The sequence below is a fragment of the Fringilla coelebs genome (genome assembly GCF_963513975.1).
Source record: "Fringilla coelebs genome assembly, chromosome: 4".
NCBI lineage: Eukaryota > Metazoa > Chordata > Aves > Passeriformes > Fringillidae > Fringilla > Fringilla coelebs.
The window spans coordinates 48,815,086-48,840,075 of record NC_140032.1 but is presented as its reverse complement, the minus strand read 5'-3'; the positions used below and the strand labels follow the sequence as shown (position 1 = coordinate 48,840,075).

General features: G+C 39.4%; 1 protein-coding gene across 1 annotated transcript; it reads right to left on the bottom strand.

Moving 5' to 3' along the window:
* Positions 1 to 1,130: 1,130 nt before the first annotated feature.
* Positions 1,131 to 7,492, bottom strand: LOC311153277 (radial spoke head protein 4 homolog A-like; the record flags this gene model as incomplete). Its single annotated transcript, XM_084204971.1, has 6 exons — positions 1,131 to 1,350; positions 1,940 to 2,057; positions 2,889 to 3,024; positions 4,215 to 4,964; positions 6,574 to 6,808; positions 7,260 to 7,492. The coding sequence occupies 6 exons, from the start codon at positions 7,490 to 7,492 to the stop codon at positions 1,131 to 1,133; spliced, it is 1,692 nt and encodes a 563-aa protein (XP_084061097.1).
* Positions 7,493 to 24,990: the final 17,498 nt, after the last annotated feature.

Below are 24,990 nucleotides of genomic sequence, written 5' to 3'. Positions count from 1 at the left end.
ACGGGGCCAAGAGCACCCGCCCCAACCGCCGCCGAAGTTTGAACGGCGCCCGCAGCCGCTCCCTATTGGCCCGCGAGGGACGCACGCCGTACGTGGAGCGCACCACTCGCACGAGCTGGCGGGGAGGAGTGGGGGGGGCGGCCGAGGGAAGCATGGTCAGGAGCAGACGGGTGAGCAGCCCCCGAGCTCTCCCGCGACACCTTCCCCCCCCGTCTGCCGGCAGCGCCCGGATGGCAGCGGCCGGGGAGCCGAACGCCGTCCTCACAGCCGCATCTGCCGGTCCTTTAAACAGCCCCAGGCGCGGTGACTGCGCCGTCTGCCTGGACAGCCGTTCCAAGGGTGAGAGCCCTTTCCATTAAGGATGTTTTCCCGACATGCCATGTGATCCTCTCCTGGTGCAACCTGAGGCTGCTTCCTCTTGTCGTTTGTGACTGGGGGAAGAGGCCAACCCCAACCCGGCTACACCCTGCCGTCAGGCGCTTGTATACAGAGATAGGGTCTCCCCCGAGCCTCCTCTCCTCCAGGCTAAACAGCCCCAGTTCCCTCAGCCGCTCCTCACAGGACTCGTGCTCCAGACCCTTCCCCAGCTCCGCTGCCCTTCTCTGGATGCGCTCGAGCATCTCCATGTCTCTTGCAGTGGGAGGCCCAAAACTGAGTGCAGAATTTGAGGTGCCAACGATGAGTGGTATCACTGCCGTGCACTCAGCCCCCGGTACCTCAATAAACTGCCCACTGACTCTGAAGAGTACGCTTTTACACATAAGAGCGACACTGTCATGGGATTTTAAAAGAAGTTTATTAAAGTAAAATGTATACATTGTGTATTGAAGTGAGGGCTAGAAAAACAGCGCGAACATCTTGTGGGTGGTAGTTCTTAGTTCAAAGCAGCAGCATTTTAGGAAGCAGACTATGTTTGCTAAGTCAAACAAACAGAAAATACCTTCATGCCAGTGTGGACAGGTTTAGGGGTGGGGAAGGAGAGGAAGATGGCTGCAAAGAAAAGCCTACCGAAATAAAAAAAAGGTGGCACACTCAAAAATCATTTCTTTTGAGGTCAGCAAAAAAATTACTATGTTACAAAACCACCTTTTATGTTCAAACTTTTAAAACAATCTGTTTTCTTCCATATTTTAATCATCCTCCCCTTCCTCTTCTTCCTCTTCCTCAGCTTCAGCTAAGGCTTCTTCCTGTGCAGCCTTGAAAGCTAGTTCCTCTTCCACAGTGGGGTCTGCTGCCTCAGTGATCCCTGGCCCAATGGGGAATTCTGCTTCTGCTGGTGGGGGCAGTGCAGGAATGTGGCCTTCTGGACTGTATTTGTGACCCCAGCCAAAGTAGATGTTCTCAAATTTCCTGAGGAACAGAAGTGAAAGATCACAAATTCACCCCCTGGCAAAATATTAGCAGAGAGACCGTCAGCCATCCTTACTCTGCTGCACAAGAAGTCACTGTGGTGCAGATATCCTCTAGCAGAAGAATTTTAAACAGGGCACCTCTTTTTAACTGCCCTAATGATTATTAACACATCTTCTATTTAAAATGATGAAGTGTCCACTGCACTGCAGTAGTGTGTAGTGGAAATCTACATGGAGAAAATAACCACGTGCAGTGGAAACAAACGAACATCAGAACCACAGAATGTGGCTGGTTTTGTAAAAAGTCCCACAAACACAAGAGTATGTGTTTTAAATCAAGGACTGTGCTCAAATACTAATTCAGCATTTACATCCATTAACTTTATGCCAGCCTTTCCAATGATTAGTTGTTTTCAATCTTAAATACCTATTTACTCTTGCATATTTAAGTGGCCTTCTCCATCAGTCTCTGGAATAGCTGGAATGCAGTCAATGAATTAATAATAAAGTAACTCTGCCTGCACTAGAGAGGCACCTGTGTGTAGCACATACAGTCAGTGTTGTAACCATGTCAGGTGGACTCTCACCTGCCAGATGCAAAGGCATAAGCTCCAGGCCATCGGTTAGACTGCAGGATTGCAATAGAATATTCCGGGATCAGGTTTGTAGAAGCCTGAGCTGTCCAAGCAGGGATGTTTTTCATGCCTGGAGACAGCCAAACACACACTGTCTATGAATAAATGAACTTGATGAGCCTCTACAAAATACTTAAGACTGAGCTACAGTACTTGCACAGAATTCAAGCAAGGTTTATGTTAAGTTGCATGACAGAAAGAGCCAGAAGTCAGAAACAGTAAGTGTAGGCACTGTTTTCCAGCAGGTGGTTTGCATGTGTGGGTAGGTAGCACAGGAATGCTGATAGACCCCCCACATACAAAAAAAAATCCAGTAGCACTCACACCTGGGTCTTTTGTCAAGGACTTTTTATCACTTACAGATAAATTGTATAGCTGTATTTCACCTTGATTAAAGAATGGAGAGTAGAAAAATAATCAAATATTGATGTAATTTGCTATTCAGGCTCCCTTATTCTCATGATTTGCTGCAGTGATATGCTAAAAGATCTAAATTCTTATACAAGTAATATACATTAGTGCATGCATGTACATATTACTTATTCTATTTACTTACACATAAACATACATTTTTCTTTTTTTTCTAAAAAGATGAGATAAAAATAGCTGAGTGTATTTCATGTAGTAAGCTGTTCTGAACTTGCAATAACATGACAAGTCTAAATTATTTTTTCCTTTTAATCTCAACAAGATGGTTACCTAGTAAACCTGATTATTTCAGTTTTAATGTCAATACTATTAACCATTTTGCTTTTGATTGATTTGAAAAGAACATGTTTACCCTACAGAAACAAAGTATATTGCTCCAAGAAGTGTCAGAGTTTAACTTCGAATATTTACTGCTAAATGACAACATTCCTAGTGACTCTCTATCAAAAACTTTGTATTCCATGAAGAATACCTTCATCCTCAGAGATTAGAGTAAGAAGGGGTTGTCCTGTTTCTTCCTGGTGCTCATCTTCCTCCTCCTCTTCCTCCTCATCTTCCTCTTCCTCTTCCTCTGATTTTTGGACAGGATTAATCCAAACACAGCGACCCTATAATTGATGTGGAAAAGTAATAAATACATGTAACAATCATTGAAAGAATGCAAGTTAAAACTAGTTTAAAAAAATTGGCTCAGACTCACACGCAGTTAAGGGATAGGGTGAAGAAAAATACTTATTCCATAACTGGAATATTGTTAACAAAATATTGTATCCTCTTGGCAAAATGTTCCTCTCATTCTTCCTCTCATTCTTCCCCTCATTCATTCCTGCTTATTGTTTGAGAATAACCTTACACCTCTGTCATCAGCTTTTTGTCCTTTTGTATTCTTCAGTTCCTGGCCAGTTTGGTTGCTAGATTACTAGTTACTGCAAACTATGGAGTTATTCCTTCTTTTTAAAATCTGCCTTGTTATTTGGCTACCAGTCAGAGGATCATAAGAGAACTTTCTTAAGACTCTAATGCATACTAATTTTATTTTTTACAACTATTGTTTTGCTGGTAGTAAGTTTAAACCTTATTTCCTATAATTTGCTGTTATTTTACACTGGCATTCTTGAATTGGTAGACTGGCCATCAAATCATCCAGCAATAAAAACCAAATTAGTAATAGCTCTTTCTAGCACTAGTCTGCTAGAACATGTTTTTAAGTTTTTTTCATTCAAATGTTTCACAGCAGAAAGTATTAAAAAAAAAATTAACCAGAGGAAAACCAAATTAACCACTTAAGTTCCATTTAGCATACAAACCCAAGCTATCTGGGTTTTAGCATCCTACCCAAGAAAAGAGAACTTAAAACATTTTAATCAAATAAGGATCTCAAAGCAGAAAACCTAATACAGAAGATTGCAAGAAATGATTGTTATCTATCAGGGCCTAGCTCCATACTGTTATTTAAAGATAGGTTTCAATCTCAAGAATACATCACTGGAAAAAGTACTAAACCTAGAGGGTTCCTAAATATATATATATGCACACATAAAAACAGATGGTATATGTAAATACATGCAAGATATTTACATATTATATAACATATAAAAATACATGTTTTATGTGTAAGATATTTTGGTATTATATATGATATAAAATGTATTTTCTATGTAAAACTCTTTCAATCCACTACCATTTCTGGTGACTAGTTTGCATGTGCAGGTGAGGAGTGTCGCTCACACTCTGTTACCCTACAAGCACTGCAGTGTGACTGGTATCCAAGGCCCATGTGAGCTATGCTAGCACACACCTGCTTTAGAATGCCCTTGACATGGTGTGCCCACATGGCGAGCGAGTCCACCATTTCAGCCACAGGAGGAGGCTCAAACTCAGGGTTTTCTTCATAGGTATCTCCTCCTTCTTCTTCTTCTTCATCCTCTGGAAACTGGTAAAATCCAGTGGGAGAGACGTGGGTTCCTGCTGAGATTCGCGCTATCTGTGCGCGCAGGTAATTGGCCTCATTTCCAGGAAAAGGAGGGAAGCTCACAACAGGAGCATCCAAGCGACCTGTGAAGAACTTCTTGATTTGCCTGGCACAGACAATCTGGGCTGGTGTCACTGGAGGCAACTTCACCCAGGGTTTGCCTGGCTCGTTACAGACAAAGTAGACATATTTATTTGTCCCAGTCCCATTTGCTTCTTTTGGGATCTCAGGTGGGGGTTTATAGGTGGACTTTGGTGGTTCAGGTTCTTTTTCTTTCTTCTCCTCTTCTTCCTCACCCTCACCCATCTCTTTCTCTTCTTCTGCAGCAGTTTCCTCTTCTTCCTCTTCTCTTTCCTCCTCCTCCTCTTCCCCTTCCCGTAACTGTACTTCAGCTATAATATAGTTCATTTCCAGGCCCAAAATTTTGCCCCAGAAGCGACAGGTCTGGATTGGCTGAACATTAATTAAGTTTTTAAAAGCAAGGAGTATGTAATAGCATTCATCTTTGCTCAGGCCAATTCCAGCCTGCTCAAAATAAAAGGCTGTTTCCATCACATTTGGTAGAGCAGGCTCTCCCTAGGAAAGAAGATTCTGAGTTAGATAATTATACTTCACTTTCTTGTAGTGCCACTCATCATCTCTAAGTGCTTTGCAGACATTCATTCACTACTTTTTTTACTATCATTTAGAAAAATTAAAAGTCTTTTAGGGGTAAAGAAGAGAAGATGAACGGCAGCTCTTAGAACACAGGATTTCAAAATTTAAACTCCTAATTACTGCAAAATAAGGAAAGTCAGCATTCTTACACGAGATCTACAAGGGATTCAGTGCTAGGGCATGTCAGCTAAGAGGCCTTTGATGCCTGCAAACAGTGACCCTGTGTTGCCTTGTGTTATAGATAATACAGATTTTACATATTTAGGCACCAGAGCAACAACATTTCTCTAGGGTGAATGTTGCTTGGCATACAGCTCCCTGCAGTTTTTGAACTATTGCCCCCTCTCATATCAAAGTCCATTGTAAGACTCCATCTGGCTTCAGTGGAGAAGCAGAACTAGACCAATAATTAAGTATTTCCAGTTGCTCTATCATCCATCTCTTATTTTATGGGAGGCAGATGATCATATAACACAGACAGAGTTATTAGAAGTTGGACATGACAGGGTAGGGAATTTGGAAGAATTAGTGCTAGTTTCATATGGAATTTCTTTGTATCTGACAGGTTTCTTATAACAAAGCAAGACTGATAGGATTATGAAAAATTCAGAATTCCTTTCTGAAATACCCTACCTTTTTTCCCATTTTCAGCATCTTATACTGTTAATGTAAGATACATAACAGGCTAGGGAAAAGATGAAGGACTATCTCTTCTGTGGCTGGTATTTGTACTCTGCAATGGTAATTCATTTGAATATATACTGGTTAACTTCATATGAAAATCAACATCTTGTTGAATGATTTCCCTTGGCTATTATAATTCTTATTTATATTCTTTTATTTCTCATTATAAGATTTCTCATTTTTCCTTGGGTACAAATGCTTCTGCATATAAGCACCTGAATAATGAAAAATGCTGTTTTAAGAAGTGGCTTTTCAATTGTATTAGTTGTCCATTAAAACCATATTTTGTTTCAGTTGGAGAAGGATGGACTAGAACTGCACCAGGAGCTGGAAGAATCACAAAATTCTGCATTCTGCTATTTTACAGTAGCAGCTGTGCACACTATTGTAAAAGAATATGTCAATAAGAACATATCCCAAAGAAGAATGTATGTCGAAGAATATATGAAGAATTATGGTCACTTTAGGTGAAGAAACATCCCTTCTATAAAAAGAAAATGAACTTGGATGCAATATTCCATGCTGAACTGGCATATGGGAGATGTTACAAACCTTACTTTCTGTTTATCACCTCCAGAACATCCCTGATTACAACAGCTCAGGATATTAGATTTACATCAGGAAAAATCTCAACTAAGTAACCAGATGGTTTTTTTCTTCAGAACTAGACATGAGATGAGCTCAGCTGTGAAGAGGATACATGCTGCTGTGACTGCAATTATCTGTATGGTCAGGAGAGTCAGCAGTACAGAAGAGACCACAACTTCCTCCTTTCCCTTCTCACCATCCGCCCACCCCTTTCCTTGGTGTATTTGGTACCTGTTTCATTCCAATAATAACTCACCATCTCTTCATCTAGTTCTTCATGATCTTCTTCTCCGCCTTCCTTGACAAACAAAGCTTTACACTTTTCTGCAGCTTCAAATGTTGGAGGTATCAGATGTTCGTCTCGAAGGGTGTCCATTTTTTTCCGAAACTGCGCCCACTTCACATCCTGGCTGATAGTCTCAATTATATCTACTGTATTTTCGGGCTGTTCATCCAGGATCTTTGTTAGTATAGTAGCAAAATGATCATATCTGTCATATAAATGTAAATATTGTTGGCTTACTATACAAAAGTCTTAGCATATTATGCTTTTAGTAAAAAAAGTAAAGGCTAATCATCTGGATCTTTGGAGAAATCATTGGAACAGTTAGAAGAAAGGGGATCATGGAGCCTTGAGGCAAATTAGAGTTAAAACTAGTCTGATTATACTTAAGAGCATACCCTTCCTCCATTTCTAGTATATACCCCTCCTGTCTATGAGCTGAATCTGAATTTAAACCTAGTCTCAATCATATCAACTTGTTTTTGAACTCTCTATTTTGCTTATAAAAGATGTTGTACACTAGTATGCAAGTTTCACTAGTGATGAAATATTGCACGTATAACATGATCCCATTCTTTATGTACCTTCCTTTGTCCTTTTACCTTTCTCTCCACTCATACTTCCTACCCTATTTGATTGTGATCCTTTTTCAAACTTACAAGTTCAGGCCAGATTTTGTGCTGGTCTTCAGTAAATAGGCTTTTGCATTCTTGATTGCCAGCATCCGGGCTTGGGGATCGGGAATCTCATCCTCATACGGGATGTATGCGGGCTGGTCAAGACCATAACCCGGTTCGTGTGGCTGGTAAGGGCCATGCCCACCTTCATAGGCATCTTGCGGGTAGGCACTCTGTGGTTCCTGCGAAGGGTCTGATTCTGGCGACGGATCCATGCTGTGCCGCGGCCCCGGTGCCCTGGGAGCCTCGTCCCGGCGCGTCTCTGGCTGATGTCTGGCGGTGGCACCTGCAGCCGCTCAGCGGCTTGCGCTGCTGGCCCCGGGTGGCCGAGGTGCAGAACGGGGCTCTGTGGCGGGCACCGTGCTTGTCCTGCTGCACGGGGCGGCCGGCACGTCCCCTGCGGTCCTGCGCTCGGCGCGGGTCCTGGTGCGGCTCAGAGATGCTTCTGCTCAGCCCTCGTGGCTGCTCAGACCCTCGCCTTATCTCCCGCTAATCCCAGGGAGCCGGTCCCGGTTCCGACGTCTGGGGCTCAGGAGGGCTGGCTGAGCAGTGTGGGCCGGGTGAGCAGTGCGGGGGCTGTGTCCGGGGCACAGGCGGGCTCGCTGCGGCCCTTCCCGCGGGCCGGCCTGGGCGGGGGCTCGCTGGGGGCCCGGGGTGCGGCCCGGCCCGGCCCGGCCCGGCTCGGCTCAGCCCGGCCCGGGGACTCCGCGCGGCCCCTCAGCAGCAACGGCGGCGGCGGGCGGGGCGTCACCGGGGGAACGCGGCCGCGGGCAGGGAGGGCAGCCCAGCGACCCGCCCCAGCTGCCGCGCCCCTTTCCGGAGGGCTTGTGAGCCATTCTTCGTTACTTTCAGAGCGACCCGCGGGGTGATGGTGTCAGGGAGGTGTTTGAGCCTGGTCTGTACGGGGTTCTGAGCAACCTGGTCTAGCGAGTGGTGTCCCTGCTAATAGCATCAGGTGAGAAGTAGGTGATGGCTAATGTCCCTTCCAACCCAAACCAGTCCTGTTCTGTGAAGCCACGAAATGCTGTCAATGCTTTCCCTTGAACGCTTGTGGTACGAGTCTTTCAGCTGTCTGCTGAGAGCAAAAGAGGGGTTCTTCAAAAGTTTAATCGTGTTTTGCAAGGTTGTTAGTTTGCCTTCATTGCTTTCTTGTGTGTTTTAGTGGTGATACGCTGTTCATAAAGTACAAAGGTTTTTCTTTTAAAAGAGAAAAAAATTTCTATTCCTGGATCCAACGGGAAAAATCTCCAAGCAGTTATAAGTTAAGTAGGAATGAAGGTGCTTGGTTAGAAAGCATAATCAGTGTTAATAAGAGAATTATAGAATCTGCTGAGTTGGAAGTGGCCCATGAGGATCACTTAGTCCAACTCCTGGCCCTGCTCAGGACACCCCAAGGTCCACCCCACATGCCCCAGAGCATTGTCCAAATGCTTTGTGATCTCAGACAGGTTCAGTGCTGTAACCGCTTCCCCTGGGAAGTTGTTCCAGTGTCCAACCACTCTCTGGGTGGAAAACCAACCACTCTCTGGGTGGAAAACCTTTTCTTGGTATCTGATCTAAACCTCCCCGACTCAGCTTCATGCTATTTCCTTGAGTCCTGTCACACGTCAAGAAAATGAAGAATTAAGGTAACAGGTGGCCATAATGTGAGTTAACTTTCGTTTGCAACAGCATTCAAACACTACATTGTTTAAGAATTGGTGTTATTTCCCATTATCCTGCTTTGATTTCATTGGTAAAGGATTCGGTCTGTTTCTCCATGGCAACTCTGTTTTGCCCGTGACAGATCTTTCTGCTCTTATCTTGACCTGTTATGTTTCTTCTCCCCTCTCCAGTTCAAAAGAGGGAGTGATAGAAAGTCACCTTTGGGGGGCCCCTGGCATCCAGCCAGGGTGAAACCAATACTGTGCTGTAAAAATCTCAGCTGAATGACCTGTGAAAGTTACAAGTTGTGTCAAATAAAATAGTGCAATACCTGAAGTGTAAAATACACTTTTCTGTCATTGATGGATCAGCTGATGTAACTTTTTAAAAGTATGGTTTATTATAGATATTATTTATTTTGGAAATAAACAATATTATTTCTAATATTATTTATTAGAAGCAACCAGAAAAAAAAAATGAAATAGCTATGGCAAACTTCTGTCACATTCCAAGAAGTATCATTGAGGAACCTGACCTATTGTGAAGGAGCAGCAGAACACACTGTCCCATGTCCTTAACAGGTGGATCATTTATATCAAGAACTAAAAAGTTTCTGCGTTGTGTTCCTATGATTCCAACAAGTAAGACATGATAAAAATAGTTAGTCCTGCTGGGTTTCTTCTTGTAGAGGTTTTTGAATTGATCTTTGCAAGGAATGTGCCGAGGCTCATTTTGCAGAACTTGCTCATTGACTGCAGAGGGCGATACAGTACTTGCAAATTACTTGTGGATTCCTTTTTATTTGATTTCCATATCTCATATTTGGAGGGAAAACTTCTTTAGTAATTCAATTCTGTTAAAACTGTACGAACTACATTACTTTTCTGCTTGTGTCTTGAGTGAAGTAGCTGCTCAAGAAAGGGCAAGTGCTTTGTCTTTTCAATTTTATTTAGCAAAGAAAGAAAACTGGGGGCACCTATATTGCAGTTGTTTAAGTTATGACACGTGAAATGCGCAAGGGCTCAGGACAAGTAACTCATCAGTGTGGAAGGATGTTTCACCAAGGTGCTATGATGGTCTTTTGTTGATAGAGAAAAGCAGGAAATGGATATGTGCAATACTGCAGCATAATCATACTCTGATCATTGTCAGTAGCATGGGTTAATTAGCAGAACAGTAACTAAAGTATTAATGTTTTCCCTTTCCAAAGGAGGTTTGTAATGTCTCTGCCGTGGCTGGGTAGCCATTGTTTCTTGTCCAGTGGAATAAATTCTGCTTTTCAGTAGCTTTTTTTTTTTTTTTTCTTTAACTGAACTACCTGTTACTGGCTTTGAAATGGAGATCCAAAAAATGTTGCACATAGAACTGGACAGCTGTTGCATCTCTATACAGGTTCATTTGTGAATTTTGAACATGTGAATTTTGCACTGGGAAGGGAATAACAGGCAATGTGAAGAAAGCTTTCCTTTTCAGCTGATAATCCTTCTATGCTCTATTGATTTCTTTGCAAACAAGTATCGAATTGGAAAGCCCAGATTCAGGTCCCATGTGTGTCTTCCTAGAAGGATGCCTTCATCTCCAGACTAGTAAGTAGCACCTGTAGCTAATGAGGTGAGCTGGTCTCTCCTGTGTAGCAGACAAGGCAAATTTAACTTAATTCCAGCTTATATAATAGGAAACAGCTGCTGTTGCTTTCTCCTCAGAGCTTGTTCCATCAAGTAGTAGCAGGTGTGCTGGCAGCTCTCTTAAGACGAGGGCATAATTAGTAGGTTCTCGTTGGATTTCCTATGGCATGGGTTTCAAACTGTGTGCTGTGGTCAAGACTCCAGTTCTGGAGGGTCTGAAGATTATCTTCAGCTTTTCCTTTACACTGTGTTTATGGATTAAATTCTTATGCTTTTTCTGACTGCTTCCAAATGACTTCAAGAGGAAAGGTACTTGAAAAGTACAGATTTTGTCTTGCTACCTTTGTTAGTCCTTGTTAAAAGTCTACTAACTACATAATTTTTAATCTCTTTTTCATAGTTTTCCATTGAGTCAAAGTTCTTTGTATGTCACTTCTACTAGTAATTTCCTGCTAAATATCTAAGGAAGTTCTTGTATATATAAAAGTAAGTATTACTCCCTGAATCTTAACTGTTTATGGTGCAGAGAGGAAGAGATACTCATACAAGTTCTCCTTAAAATATGGCAGACTTTTTTCTGTTGGCTCTGAAGTTTTCACTGAGTCATTACTGTAGGCACGCGTCTTTCTTCTCTCATAGGGGGATTGATTCTTTCATTTTCTTTGGGCTGTATGCTGAAGTCAAACTGTATTCCTCAGGTGGTCATGGGCATTAAATTAGCACTGGCAGTCTGAGATGCTTTTCTATTTGAGAGCTTTTCAATATTATTGGAAAACTGAGAGACCATCATCCTTCTGCACGGGACTGATAGGAAATGCATTTGGTGCTCTGAAGGAAATAATAATGATTTTTGGAGATCTAGTGCTGGCTTTTGCTCTTATTGAAGTCAGCAGGAGCTCTGCTGTTGACTTCTGTGAAAGTGAGATTAGGTCCTTTGTCATTTCATTTTCATGTTTCAACATAGCCGAGGATATATGCTGGGAGACAAACTGGTTTAATTCTGACTTATGGTGGAGAGTTCCTGTGGTTAATGCAGAGTGTGACTTTGCATCCTGATGTGCCAATTCTGTGTTTTACATTCCCTGAGTTCAGAAAATCACCACGAATTACAGGTGGTGCTGCAGTGGCAGCAGCATTGGCATGGACCAGTAAAGTTTCGAGGGGTAAAAATTTTTTTGTCACCTGGTAATCTGAGTTCTAAAGCTTTGTTGTAAAGTAAACTTCTGTTCAAACTATGCTATTAGAGCAACATGGTGAGGATTTTTTGTTAGGAGAAGTTCAGGAAATTGAAGCTGATAGTTTTTTAGACTCTGGAATGTCATGTCTTTGGGTATGTGATTTCTATTGTTGAAGGTGATGGCATTTCTCTGGCTTTGGTCACTGTATAACTGGCTAAAAATTGCATGGGACAGCATGATTAGTGCCTCATGGAATGCTGTATGTCTAATTTATAATAATTTTCATTGATGTATCATTTCTTACCTGCTGGTACTATCAGAGCATTTGGGTTTTGATACTTAAGAGGAGAAAGCTGAAGTTTTTGGCAAAGAGGGTGTGGCAGTTGTGCATCAAAATATTAAGTAAATGCTGTGTTTAACCGCTGCCAGCCGAGGTGCTTTGTGCTGGTGCTCAGAGCTGTCCATTTCCTACCAGTCTCTTAGGTCACAACTGCAAATTTTGGAATTGTGTGACACTTCCTGGGATGGGAAGAAAGGCGGAGTGAATCTTGCTAGCATGTTACAGATGCGATACAGGGTTCAAATGGGCCTGTTTTGGATCTACATAGGGCCAGCTCAGCTTCTGCTACATGGTTTTGTCAGCTGGTATGCAGAGAAATCTGAAAGTCTTGGTGGGATGGGGTCTTCCCTCAGAAAGTTCTGACTATGTATAATTGTGTGTTGCAGCACTGTTCTCATCAACTCAGCCTGTGGTGCATGTTGAGGATACTGCTCTGAGGAACCAACTGTGTATAGATCCTAAAGATCACTGAGCTGCAATAGTGCAAAACCAGACTATGGCAGTTTAGAATCTTTGCTGCAGCAGTGGCACCAGGCAGCAGTAGTGCGGTGGAATTAGATTCAAATAACCCCTTTTGCTCAAAGGCCTATGAAACCTTAGCAGGCTTGTTTTCCCCTTGCTGTGCCTGTGAATTTCTCCTTTTTGGGGGCATGGGTTAGGGGATGGGAGGCTTTGTTCATTGTGGAAATCTTTGGTGATTTTGTTTCAATGAAGAGTCAATTAAATAATGGTTAAAATGGAGCAATGATTTATTGTCATTACGGGAAGGGAGGTTCACTTTTTGCTTTGCAGATCTGGAACTTTTGCTGAATTTCTGAGTCATCTTTTATATTTATTAGATACTGTGTTCAATTTACAGTTATTATGTATAAAGATTTTATTCTTACAAGAAGCTGAGCAAGTGCAAGTACTTCAAAATGATTAAAAGCTTCATTCCTTATTTTGGTTTTCCCTAGCTGTGTGTGTCACAGCACTTTCATTGTAGAGAGAATGGATTCTTTCATTTCCCTGCCCCCCCTTTCCCCCCCACTATAGTAAGCCCTCTAGTCTTCAGCAGTGGTGTAGAACAGGGTATAATGATTCAGCAGTAATTTACCAAAAACTATCTAAATTGTGTGGAAATAGAGAACCTGACACTTTCTGCTTTCAAATAGTTAGGAAGAGAGAGGCATATTCTTTGCTATTTCTCAAATAATTATAAAATAAATATTCTAAAACCAAAGTCATTCAGAAGTGTAGATGGAATTGTTTCCATTAGAAACTGGAAATAAATGGCTATGGGGTTTTGTGGAAGTTAGGGATATATAGAAGAGGTTGAAGTATTTCCCTAGCATTAGTCATGTGTGTAAGTTCAACCCAATTCTTTGTAGGAGGAGCTTGCCATGTTAGACTCCATGAATATGACATTCTACTCAAAAATCCATTTTCATATTGCAGTCCTGTCATGAAATTCATGCTACTGAATATGACTTCAAAAAATTCAACTTTTCAGGCCATGTTGCTTTTCAACAATTCCCAATCAAGTTGTCCTATATTATGGTGTTTTGACTGTGTGATGTGTAATAATGGACGTGTTTGAGGATAGCAGTACACTCAAAATAGTGTGTTTAAATTGTATTTACTGAGTTAATAATGCAATTGCATTCTTAATTGGAAATAATACTCAAAGTGTAATGGGGAAGTAGGTGTATAAAGTTGACTCTGATTTCCTTTAAATAGAATTCCATCCTTATCCTTGAGCTTTCATGAAATGCCATGAGATCAGTCATTTTATCTGGAAATAATTTTTACAAATTCAAACACTCTTTCATTGTAAATTTGATGTCTCTGATCAGTATCCATTGTTGCAGACAATTTTGTCCCATTTTTTTTTCCAGACTTGTAGAACTTCCTGTAAACAATCTTCTCCTAGTAACAAACATGCTCACTTGAGAACCGCTTTTGTTTTCTTCTTTGTTTTCCTTTTTATTATGTTGGGTAGAGCTTTTATTTTCAGTTAGTTGTTTAGTCACCATGTCCTTTTTCTCCTCTATGAAAAGCACAAGATAAACAAAGCAAAAATTTGCATCAGCAAAGTACTATATTTAGGGGAAGTAAACAGGAGTACCTATGAAGTGTCTCAGAGATGTTTCTTCTTACTTTATATTAACAACTTTGCCATGTCTTGTCTTTCCATCCTTTTTTACATATAAATATGTTTTCCACAGAAAATACAGTGTGAATTTAGATAGTACTGCAGATTCAATAAGTCTCTTTCTTGCAAAATATTTATAGAACCATTCTAAACAGTATCTTGCTTACCTGCATTTGAAACTTGTTTCCATCTATGCTTTGTTGATGAAAACAGTTTCTTTAGCTGCCAGTGTTAATAAGTGTTTAAAGCATTCATACTAACCATAATTTTTTTTTTTCATTTCTTTGTCAAAATATGAAAAAACATTGTTTCTAGGTAAGAAAAATGTAAGAGCATTGGAAAATGTGCCCTTTAGTATGTAAAACTTTGGGGCTATGACATTTCACTTATAGCTGTCTGGAGTGAGACTGAGAACTCTTTGATGCTTGGAATAAACATGCATGGGGTAAAATGTTTGGAATTCAAAAAGACATTACAATCCATGCATTGAGCAAGGATTGCTTAAGTGAATGATTGGGAAATTCTGTCATCATATGTTATAAATTAGACTTTAGTCACCTTTCCTGTAACAGAAAGGGATCATGATTATCTTTTTCAGACTCCAAATTTATTGATCTTCTACTGAAGGAGAAGGCAACTTTCTGCCTTTTCCTTTACTGTCCAAAGAAAGGAGTAGGGCTTGTTTTCTGAAGAACAGGTGCTGGGGCACAAGCCCTTTATGTTTGCCTGGGTAGAGCTCACTAGGGGAGAGACCTGAATTCAGCTCCCTTCAGGCTGAGATTCAAACCATATTTCTTTCATCTAAATAAGGGAAGTGGATCTGTCAGAGGGGACTTGGGTACACTAAAAAATTCTGCTATCCTTTTCCTAGCCTAATAGTCAAAGCTTATTAATATTTCCTAGCTTAGTATTCTTTTCATCTTTGATAAAGCAAAACCATGACCTTGGACTACTGGTGTGAGTGATTTCTTATGAGATTCCAGAGTGCTAATACTTGACAACCAGCAGTGGTTTTCCAGGATACAGTCATAACTGTAAGGAGAAAACACGGGGAGCAAAAAGTCCAGGCAATAAAATAATTCCCAATAGAGCTTACACTTTTCTGTGAGGAATTTAGGTGCAAGTAGTGGTTTGTTTCTTCAAATGACCATGATTTCATTCAGAGGGCCAAACTGCCTTGTAGATTTATTTAGTTATCTCAGAGACATAACTATGGCTCAAAAATCTTGTCTGAAAGGAATCTGCATTGTTTTTTTTTCATTTATGATATTTCACAGAAGGACATCTGAAACTCATGCATTGAAAAAAAAACCCCAACTTTTTGCACAGATGAGTGCAAAGCAATAAGAATGATGCTTTGAGTTTAAAAGAAGGAAGCTAAGCCTCTTACTTATAAGGTATTTACAGATGAAAACAAATCATAACAGGAAAAGTTGCAGCAGTCTCAACATGCCTGCTACCTGTGTTGCGTTTCCACTCTTCTTGACAGCTCATGGCAATTGGTGCTTGGGGTTGAGATAATTATTAATAAATACTACTGAGTGTTGTGAGGTGCTGCTTTATCTGCTGCTTTGAGACAAGCATCAAAACCTTTGTGAATAGGTTTAGACACTTTGTTATTTGTATTCAAAAGAATATAATGGCTCTGGAATTCTGAGTTAACAGGTTTAATTATGCACCATATGACGCTGAATTATTTTACCCAGCACCGGAAGATTCATTGTATTAATATTCTTTTTTCTGTGGGGATGAAAATAGTGTCCAAGTGGTTTCATTACCAGGTTTGTGAATGCTTGACCTGTTTTTAAAAGGCACGTCTTCAGCCTGAGAGCTTAGAGACTCAAAGCTTCTTTTAATATGCAATCCAGAGTTTGAAATTTATTTGAATGAGGTATAGATTTTGTATTGATCGCTGTATATTGAGCAATTCTTGCCATGTATTCTTAATCAGCCTTTCAATCTCTGCATGAAATAATTTTGTGATCAGAAAGTTAGCATTTGATAACTAAGCAGTAATAAAATTGGATTATTATGACATTTTGCTTAAAAAAAATCAGGTCCAGTTTTAAATTGTATAGTTCATGTTGCCTTTCTCTTCATTTGCTTAATGCTGTAGCACAACAAAAACGGGGGAAAAATGCTTCTAAATACTAGTATTAGTACTTTGAATTTTATATCTCTCAATCCTAACATTTTTACAGGTTTCTGGCTGTGTTATGAGAATCACAGAAATCCAAATACAAAAAGAATCAAGGCACAGTAATGGCAAAATTGCCATGTATCTTATTTTTGGGAAACAGTGTAGTTTCTGAAGCTACACTGGATCTTTTCTAGAAGTTGTGTTTCTTTCCCAAGCCTTACCTGCTCCTCTTTTCCTTTGTGGTCCTAGGTATTTCTTGAAAGCTGCCTCTTTTGACCTAGGTGTATATTCCATCTGCAGCTGATAGGCTGTTCATTTCCTCTATGCATGTGCTATAAATTCATTTACCAACAACTATCTTCCATTCCATCTCCTCTTCCTGACTGTGGGTCTTGCCCTTGAGCGAGTCTGAGAGCTCATAACTTGTTGTCTATGAGCTCTATTCACCTGAGGTGTGTGGGGAGAGGAATGGAAGTTAAATTATTAATTTCCTGCTAGGGGGAACTCGGTTACTCTCTTATGGAGTTTGTCCTCTCTCATCTCTTCCTGCAATAAGGTCATAAATTACTTTTTGCCCTGATTTGAGATTTTTGGTCCAGTGTTAACAGAAACATCATTCAGAAAGCTTACTTATTTTCATTCTATTTTAGTTATGCATAAGTTACTGCCTGAATTATGGGGAAAAGGGCATTTTTTAGCAAAAAACCACTAAATGTGTCACTGTTTGAAGACACTGTATTTAAATAAGCCCCATTTGTAACTGAAATTCATTTATACATTTTATTTTGGACAGAGATAGGGAGAGGAAGAGAAATAGTCATAGTAATTTCTGAATGGATACAATTGTACTTAGAAGGCTATTTTCAACAGGTTTGAATCAGAACAGCTCTCTTGCAATCCATAAAACTGAATCCCTTTGGTAGATGAAAATCTCCTGTGTTATCTGTCATATTCTTAATACTGTCTTGCTATCTTTTTCCCTTCCCACTTTCTTGACCTATTTTAATTCTAAAGTGAAGGATCAGGAATGATTTGAGATGAGCAGATAAGACTAAAATGGCAAAGTGATGGATGTTTTTACTAATCAACAAGTTGATTAAGTCTCAGGAAAGGCAAACAGATTTGACTAATAATATTCCGAAGACATTGAGACACTATGCCTAAAAGTCAGCAGATAAAGGCAATAGTTCTTTTACTTGTAGAGGTGACATTGCTGAGAGAGGTTGGGGTTGCAGTGACAGTAGCTGTGTTCCTAAAAGGGATTTCCTGAATCAGAGCTTTCTGCATAAACAACAGTTAACCAGAGAGGAAGCTGAGACTTTTCTGGTAGGTTTCCCAGAGGGATCAAGGCAAAATCATGCCTTTCAAAAAATTGAAAAAGACCTGGTTTGACTCTCACTGAATGTTTGCAGTCTTTCAGTTTCAACCATCTAGATCCCATCTGGTTCTGAGATTTAATAGAAGGACGATGAACACAGGACGCAAAAGTTACTGAAAACATTTCTCTAGTTAGATGTAATGTATTTTCAGGAGCATAAGTTTTGTCTAGTAATGCATCTGTTTCTGTAAGCAGCCTTTAGAGTGAAGGAATAGGGTTTAGAAGCAGTCATTGCTTGATGAAGGAATATAATTTATTTCTTGTCAGAAACAATAAAGGGTCTACCGTGTCTAGTTTATATTATTCAAACCTTGAAATCTGTTAAATCAGTAGGTACACAAGAGTAAAAGATAAAAAGGAAACATTAGTTTTCTTATGGTTATTTCATGTGTAAGATCTGATGTTCAAACAGTCCTTCAATCTCTCTTTAAATGCCACAAGCACTTTTTCTCTGTTATTTTAAATATATTTATGTGAACATCAGTTAAGCTCCCTTCTGCCTCAATTAAATGTGTTTAACAAGTAATCAATCTGAATTAACAGCAGGAGATGTCATGCCATTCATATATTGATAACAGATGTGTTCAGATAATTCTGTGCATGTATCTGGCAGTGAAGGGAATCTGCTGTGATTCACCTGTTTCCTGGGAGAAGACTTGGGGCACACATCATCTTAATTAAGGCTTTTTGCTTTAGGCTTCTGACACTTAGGATGAAGTTAAATAATAGCTCATTAGTTTCTGTGTATCAAATACTTGTCCTAATGGAGCATTTACATCTCATCTATGAAGAAGGGCCTTTGAAAGGACAATCTTGAAAGATTTTTCTGCTAATACCTTTAGGGAAAGAGTGGAAAATATTTTAACAAATGAATAGTAAATAAATTATTTGCTTCCCAAAACTAAAACCCCACAAATCAGCTGCTTGGGAGTACTAAATCTTCATTTAATGTACACAGGAGTAAATATAACAGGGAATAGCTATGTGTGAAAATGTTTACTTGTGATGGATTTTATGTCAGCCTTTAGTTTAGTTTTTATTTAGTCTAGATTTTTAAGCAATTAGAATGTTTGCCCATACAGTTCCCTCCCTTGACTTCATTGTAATCATTTTGTGCCTCTCTGGAATTGGGCACTGCCTATTTGCTTAATGTGAAGGAGTAGCTGGGCTAGCAATTCGTGTGCCTTATTTTTGTGGGAGCTTTGAATCCCAAGAGAGTGAAGCCTTGTAGAAGATTAGCTCTAGTTCTAGATTTAAAAGTGTGGGCTGAATCTACTGTGACTGAATGAGTTTTGGAACTTGAAAGCAAATCTGAAACTGAATGAATGTTTTCTGTCCTTTATCTTTTTGTAAATATCATGCACCAGGGCAGCATTTGCTCACTGTCTGGTTTGATGTCACAAATGTTTATGCTGTAAAACCCTCACCAGTGGACAGTTCGCTCAACCTGCTGGGAAAAGTGGAAGGAGATTTCCTTATATTACTTGGGATTTATATATTTATGGCATATAATCTAGATGCTGTCTAATGAGACACCAGTGAGACAAAATAAGGAACGAAAGATCTGACTGATGGTGCTGTTTGTAACTAAAGAATTCCTTATTAAAATATTTTATTCTTTTCCAACAAGATGAATTGCAGAAATTAGAGAAATTTCTTTAGAGATGTAGTTCTGAACTTTGTATAGAGGGCAGTTAGGAAAACTCTGTAGCTTTTGGGGAGCTGCAAGAACAAACATTATTTCTCAGGTGACTCTGTATGCAAAATCAAGGAGCTGTTATCCTTTTGTCATTAAGTAGTTTTGTCTTGTGATTGCAGGTGTATTTGCTTTATTTTTTGGTGGTAATGTGCATGCAGATGGAAACACCAGCCCACATCTTGCCTGTAGAAGGTAGGAATTCATTTTTACAACAGGTGCTGGACCAGCTGGCACCTGTGTTAGCGTGGAGCATTTTCTTGCATTGAGATTCTGCAATTATGGCAGGAATACTTAATGTGACTTAGACTACAGATACTCTAATATACTCAGCTCCTGTTGTAGAAGAGTTTTTATATTTGATATATATAATTTCTGTTACTTGTCTGTTAGTTTCAGGTGAGATGGCTTTAATCTTTAGTGCAAGATTCTCAGAATGGTAGCAAGAATTGATTTATGGTTAATTGATGGTCAATGTTTCAAGCATCTTCAAGCTGAATTCTTGAGTTTTAAGTGAAGAGCAGATAGTATCAATATGCTGATATTAACATTAACCATCTGGAAGGTGCAGCTAAACTGAAACTCTTTTCTCTGCTAATTGGTTTTTCCCAGACCAAGTGAATTTGCTGAAAAGAATAAATGAAAAGACAAAATGTAACAGTGCTTAGGGCAGGTGGGCCATGCAGTAATACAGTTTTACTATTAAAATTATTAAACCAGTAAACTAGTAAATTAGTTGTGGATTTGATCCTTCTTTAAAGCACACACAAATCCACACACATATTGTGGATGGTAGTTCATCAAATTGATCTGATTTTAAATAGAAATGGTTCTGTGCAGTTTGTGATGAACAGGGTTATTTTGTTGGTATTAATATGCTGGTATCTGACATAGTTGTTATAAGTAGTTCAGCTTAATTAAAACACAGTTATATATTACATAATATTTTTATTATTATATTATTTCCTAATTCAAAATGGAGAAGTTCTGAACTGTTTCAAAATCAACAGTTAATGAAAATTGAATTGAATAATTTTGGACCTGTTTTTATTCCTTAGCTTTTACTCAAGTTAACAGGCGTCAGCTCCAGAGGATCTGCTTGTTTTCATAGAAAAGAAAAAGCTAAGAGAATTCCAAAATACCTTTGTGTTTTCCTTCTTGAAGAAAAGCAGGGTTTAAAAAAAAAAAAAATTCTTTCTTTCCAGAGTTTGCTTCAGTCTTGGAAAATACATTCTAATCCTTCATTCTGACAAGAGGGATAACGTTATGTTCTTAAGATGACACCATGCTGTTTCTAAATAGTAAAAATAGTGAAAATTTTTGAACCTAGTTGTGCTGGGTCAATACGTTTTTTGGTCAGTCTCAACGAGGTGGTGCTCTCAGTTGAATCTAAGTTACAAAAAAAAAAAAGGAATTGGACTAATATGTAACTCCAAAATAAGATGCTCAATTGGCTGTATGAGTAGAAATTTTCCTTTTTGAGCAACGGTTAATTTTGAAGTGTTCATTGATCTCCCTGATGGCAGAGATGCCTGCTGTTTCAGTTGGTGGGAAAGTTTCAGTTTATAGGAAAGGTTATTCCAGTTTGCTACAAGCAAATGTTTGAATAGCTCTTCCTAACAGAGGCAGCTATTTAATGTCTTATTGCCAGGAATAAATAAATAAATGCTATAAAATTTGAATCAGCTCCAAACACTAGTGGAAATCCCTTGGGTTTCCATTTCAGTTCTGTTAAAAGATGCATATTAGCCACACAATCCAGACTTCAAATTGTATTCCAGACTGTCCCAAAATTAAAGAGGATTCTCATGAAACTAAAATTTTACTGGAATGCTCTTTGGTGCTGAAATACAGAATTGAGTTTAATGTGCTTAAGTCCTGGGCTGATAGTGTTTGGGGTTTGCTTTTTTTTTTTTTTTAAATTAAATTTTGATTTCCTTCCTACTTTGCCATGCCATTTTTAAGTGTAAGTCCCCATATTTTCTGCTGGTATTTTAGTAGCTCTGCTTTGCTTGTGGTACTAATCCTGTCTCACAGGCTTGCAAGTCAAGTCTTGCCGTGTCCCTCACACTGAATTTCTTTTTCTCAGCATCAGCTAAATTTAATCACTCCCCTGAGCAGAGATGGAAATTGAACTTGCCTCCAGCCCACTTCAGCTTGGCAAATTCTGCTATGATAGGAGTGAGAAAATGAAAATGGTTGCAAAACCCGCTGCACGTAATCCCTTAATCCAATACTGAGGATCCTTGGTTTGTCTGTACAAATATCTAATGCTGTCACAGAACATAAAAGAAACATTAAAAGAGATATGACCACTGTTCTTTCTGGGGAAAGTATTTGGAAGGAAAATGTTTTTCTTCCACAGAAATCAGATGTGGGTGGCCAGATGTTATTTATTTGTACCATTATGATGTGAGAATTCATTTGGTGATTCCATCCTAGTCTTTCTTTCTTCGGTCCACAGCTGTCCTCTGGTTAGATAATATCTGCCTTCTAATATTTTCAATTGGTTTGAGTTTGAATGATGTGATTATTTTCTGTCCTTAGCTGTGTTGGTTATAGTCTCCCAGTATAATTTAGAGCCCTAATTCTGCTGGGGAGGAGAGAAGGCTTTTGCTGCATCTTTCATGGATGTTTGGGGTGTAAACTGAAGTCGAAGCTTGTCCTGAAGCCTTTGCACTTGAATACACTAAGTTTCTCTTTTGCTTTTAAAATGCCAGGCCCCATCTGTGCCTACGAATCTTAGCAGTGAATTTAATATGTCTCCCTTGTAGTCAGCTCTGCCAGGGCTAGGAACTGATTCTGAATCTAAATTGGTGTAGAATAAAAGAAAACTGACAGAAGATCAATATAGAAGAAAGCACCCTCTCCCTATAATTAAAAAAATCTATTTAATGTATCTTCTGTTTTCTTTCATACTTTTCCCCATGAGGCTTTGCAGAGGACTTCAGTGGCAGGAAAAAGCACAGTTACTGCCTGGGTTTGTACAAAAATTTTGAACTGCCTTGCTCAGTTCTCTGCATGTGTGGGACATTTACCTGAAAGTCTCACTGAGAAATGGCACTAGCAGCATCAGGTGACTGCTGTGGTTTTTTTTACACCTATAGTTTAAATTCTTTCTGTGCACACTCTAATTCTTAGCCCCCTTTTTTTTTTTTAGATAATAGTATGGATCCTGACATTCTTTATGAGCACACTGGATTTCTTAGAATACCAGCTGAAAGAAACTAATTATTAAATTTTTCCTGAGATTCCCTAATGCAGTCCTTTAGGTCCTTAATTATCTTGATTGATTGTTGTATGATTTAAAAATGTTTGCTAAATTAAACCTCTTGATTTTTTTTCCGATGCCAAATTTTTTCTTGTGTGCATTACGTTGTCTCCATAATTCAGAGAAATTGATGTAATATATGCTTCCAAGTTCAAATTTGCTCTAAAATACATAAGCAGTTTTTTAGTGTGGTGGATCATGGTGATTGTTTAGTCAAACAGGGACTCATAAGGTTATCATCCTTCTGGCTGCTCTCGTTGAATATGAGATACATATGGTTGTGTATCTCTGTTGTAATGTTCTTCATAGGGTAGGGCTGCAATTCTGATAGCACAGAGCAGCACTGAGCAGTACCTGATAGACAGCAATTTAAAAAAATATAATTTATAGCCCTAGGATTGATTAGTATTTCCAGCAAGAAAGCTAAGACCGTCATGAGTTTTGTCCTAGGAGTGACAGGTAGCTTTCCAAGACGTTTATGGAAGGCTTTACATCTAAAACTCTAGATGTATGTGCAGTTTTGCCTGTGGGGCAAGATGTATGAAAACTAGAGTTTAGATCTGCCAGCTCTCTGGTCTTAATCTAACATAATACTCTGCCTGTGGTGTTATTTGCCTGCAGATACAATCTCACCCCATGTGCCCTTCAAGGTGTCCAAAACAATATCCTTCCATGAGTGTGGCTCTGAGCCTGAGCTAACAACCCAGGCTATGGTTGAAAGCTACACCCACACAGCTACACGTAGCACAATTGTGGCTGAATGTGAGCAGAGCTGTCCAGAAAGCACATAGAATGTCAGCTTGGGAGAGATCAGTCAGGCATCCCCTCACTCAAATTTAAGCATGGTAATAATTCCACTGAAGCAGCATGCTGCAATGAACAGATAGTGTGCCACCATGAATACCGGGTTTGGGTGTTTCTCTAGTGGGGTCATAAAGAATGCTAGGCCTAATAAGGTCATTCTCTAGTGACTGTCTCATTTTGTCTGTGTGGCTTTTACTCCTTCCTTCCCTTTTGGAAATAAACTAGTCTTTTTGCTGAAACTCTGTATTCTTCAAAAGGACAGATGAGGTAAAAATGTAAAAAATACTTGGTTGCTAGTCTACCTATCCAAATAAAGCCTATGGTAACATATTTCCTGTGTTACCAGGAGTCATAGTCAATCCTTGATTGTTGTTTTTATTGTTTCTTGTGTTGAGATAGAAATGCTGTAGGGAAATTTTACTTGATAGCCATTATGCACTATGCATAGTATTTATTTTTTTCCTGGAGAATGGGGAAGATAGGTCACCTCACTGTTTTTGAGCTGCATAAAATGTGTATGTGCAGTTTACTTGGCATAGCATAGACACTCAGCTGAGGACTTGGAAGCTTGGAGAAAACTAGCCACATGGTGTCTTGGGGAGGAGGAAAGGAAAGGAAAAGGTATCCTAAATGTCCTATTGCTAGCAAATTGGAACCTAGTTTTGACTAGAACTTAGGAATAAAAAACTTCAAAATAACTCACTTGTTATCCAGTTTCTTCCCTGCCCCACCACCAAAGTACTCTACTACTCTGAAAAAGAATGTTTTGTTTCCCAAGAAGAGTCTCCTGAAGGGACTTCATGGGTTTTGGTAGATTGCAGGCAAGGAATATAAAAACTGAGTTTTCTCAGAAGAGGAATAAAGTACAAAATAATGCTGATATTTTTTTATCTGCTGCAGCTTTCAAGCTCTGCAATTGCCAAATCTTGTGTAAAGCTGGTGGGATATTTGATAAAATCTTCACGTTTAGAGATTAATTTTATCAAAAGAACACATACAGACACAACAGTTTTGGTGGTGTTTTTTCTTATTTTTGTCTGTAGACTAGAGCCTTTTGAATTTATTAGTTCTTTCTTCTCTATACATGTAGCTTAGGAAAAAAAAGTGTTACTTTGCTGCTTTCTCATAGCTGTGTGATTTTGGACTCTACACAACGTAAAAATGTTACTAAGTCATATTAGTGGTGTCATCTTGCCTTGGAATGTGGAAGTGTTGCACGATACAGTCAGTACTGGTGATTACATACAAGTTGCTTTCTCATCCCTGCTATTAATGAATTCATAGTGATTTAAAGCAAATAGATTTCAATGAGACCTTCAGCTGGAGCATGTAGCTGTGATGATTCTTTTTAATAGTAGTAGACAAGCTGGGAAGTGTAAAATAAAAGAGCCTGTGAGAAATGGTGCCAAGAATTTGGGCTAAGGTGATAAAGGGTGTGAAGACCTGCCAAAATGTGATTGGTGTGACAGCATTTTGTCAGTATCCTTGACTCAGGTTCTGGTT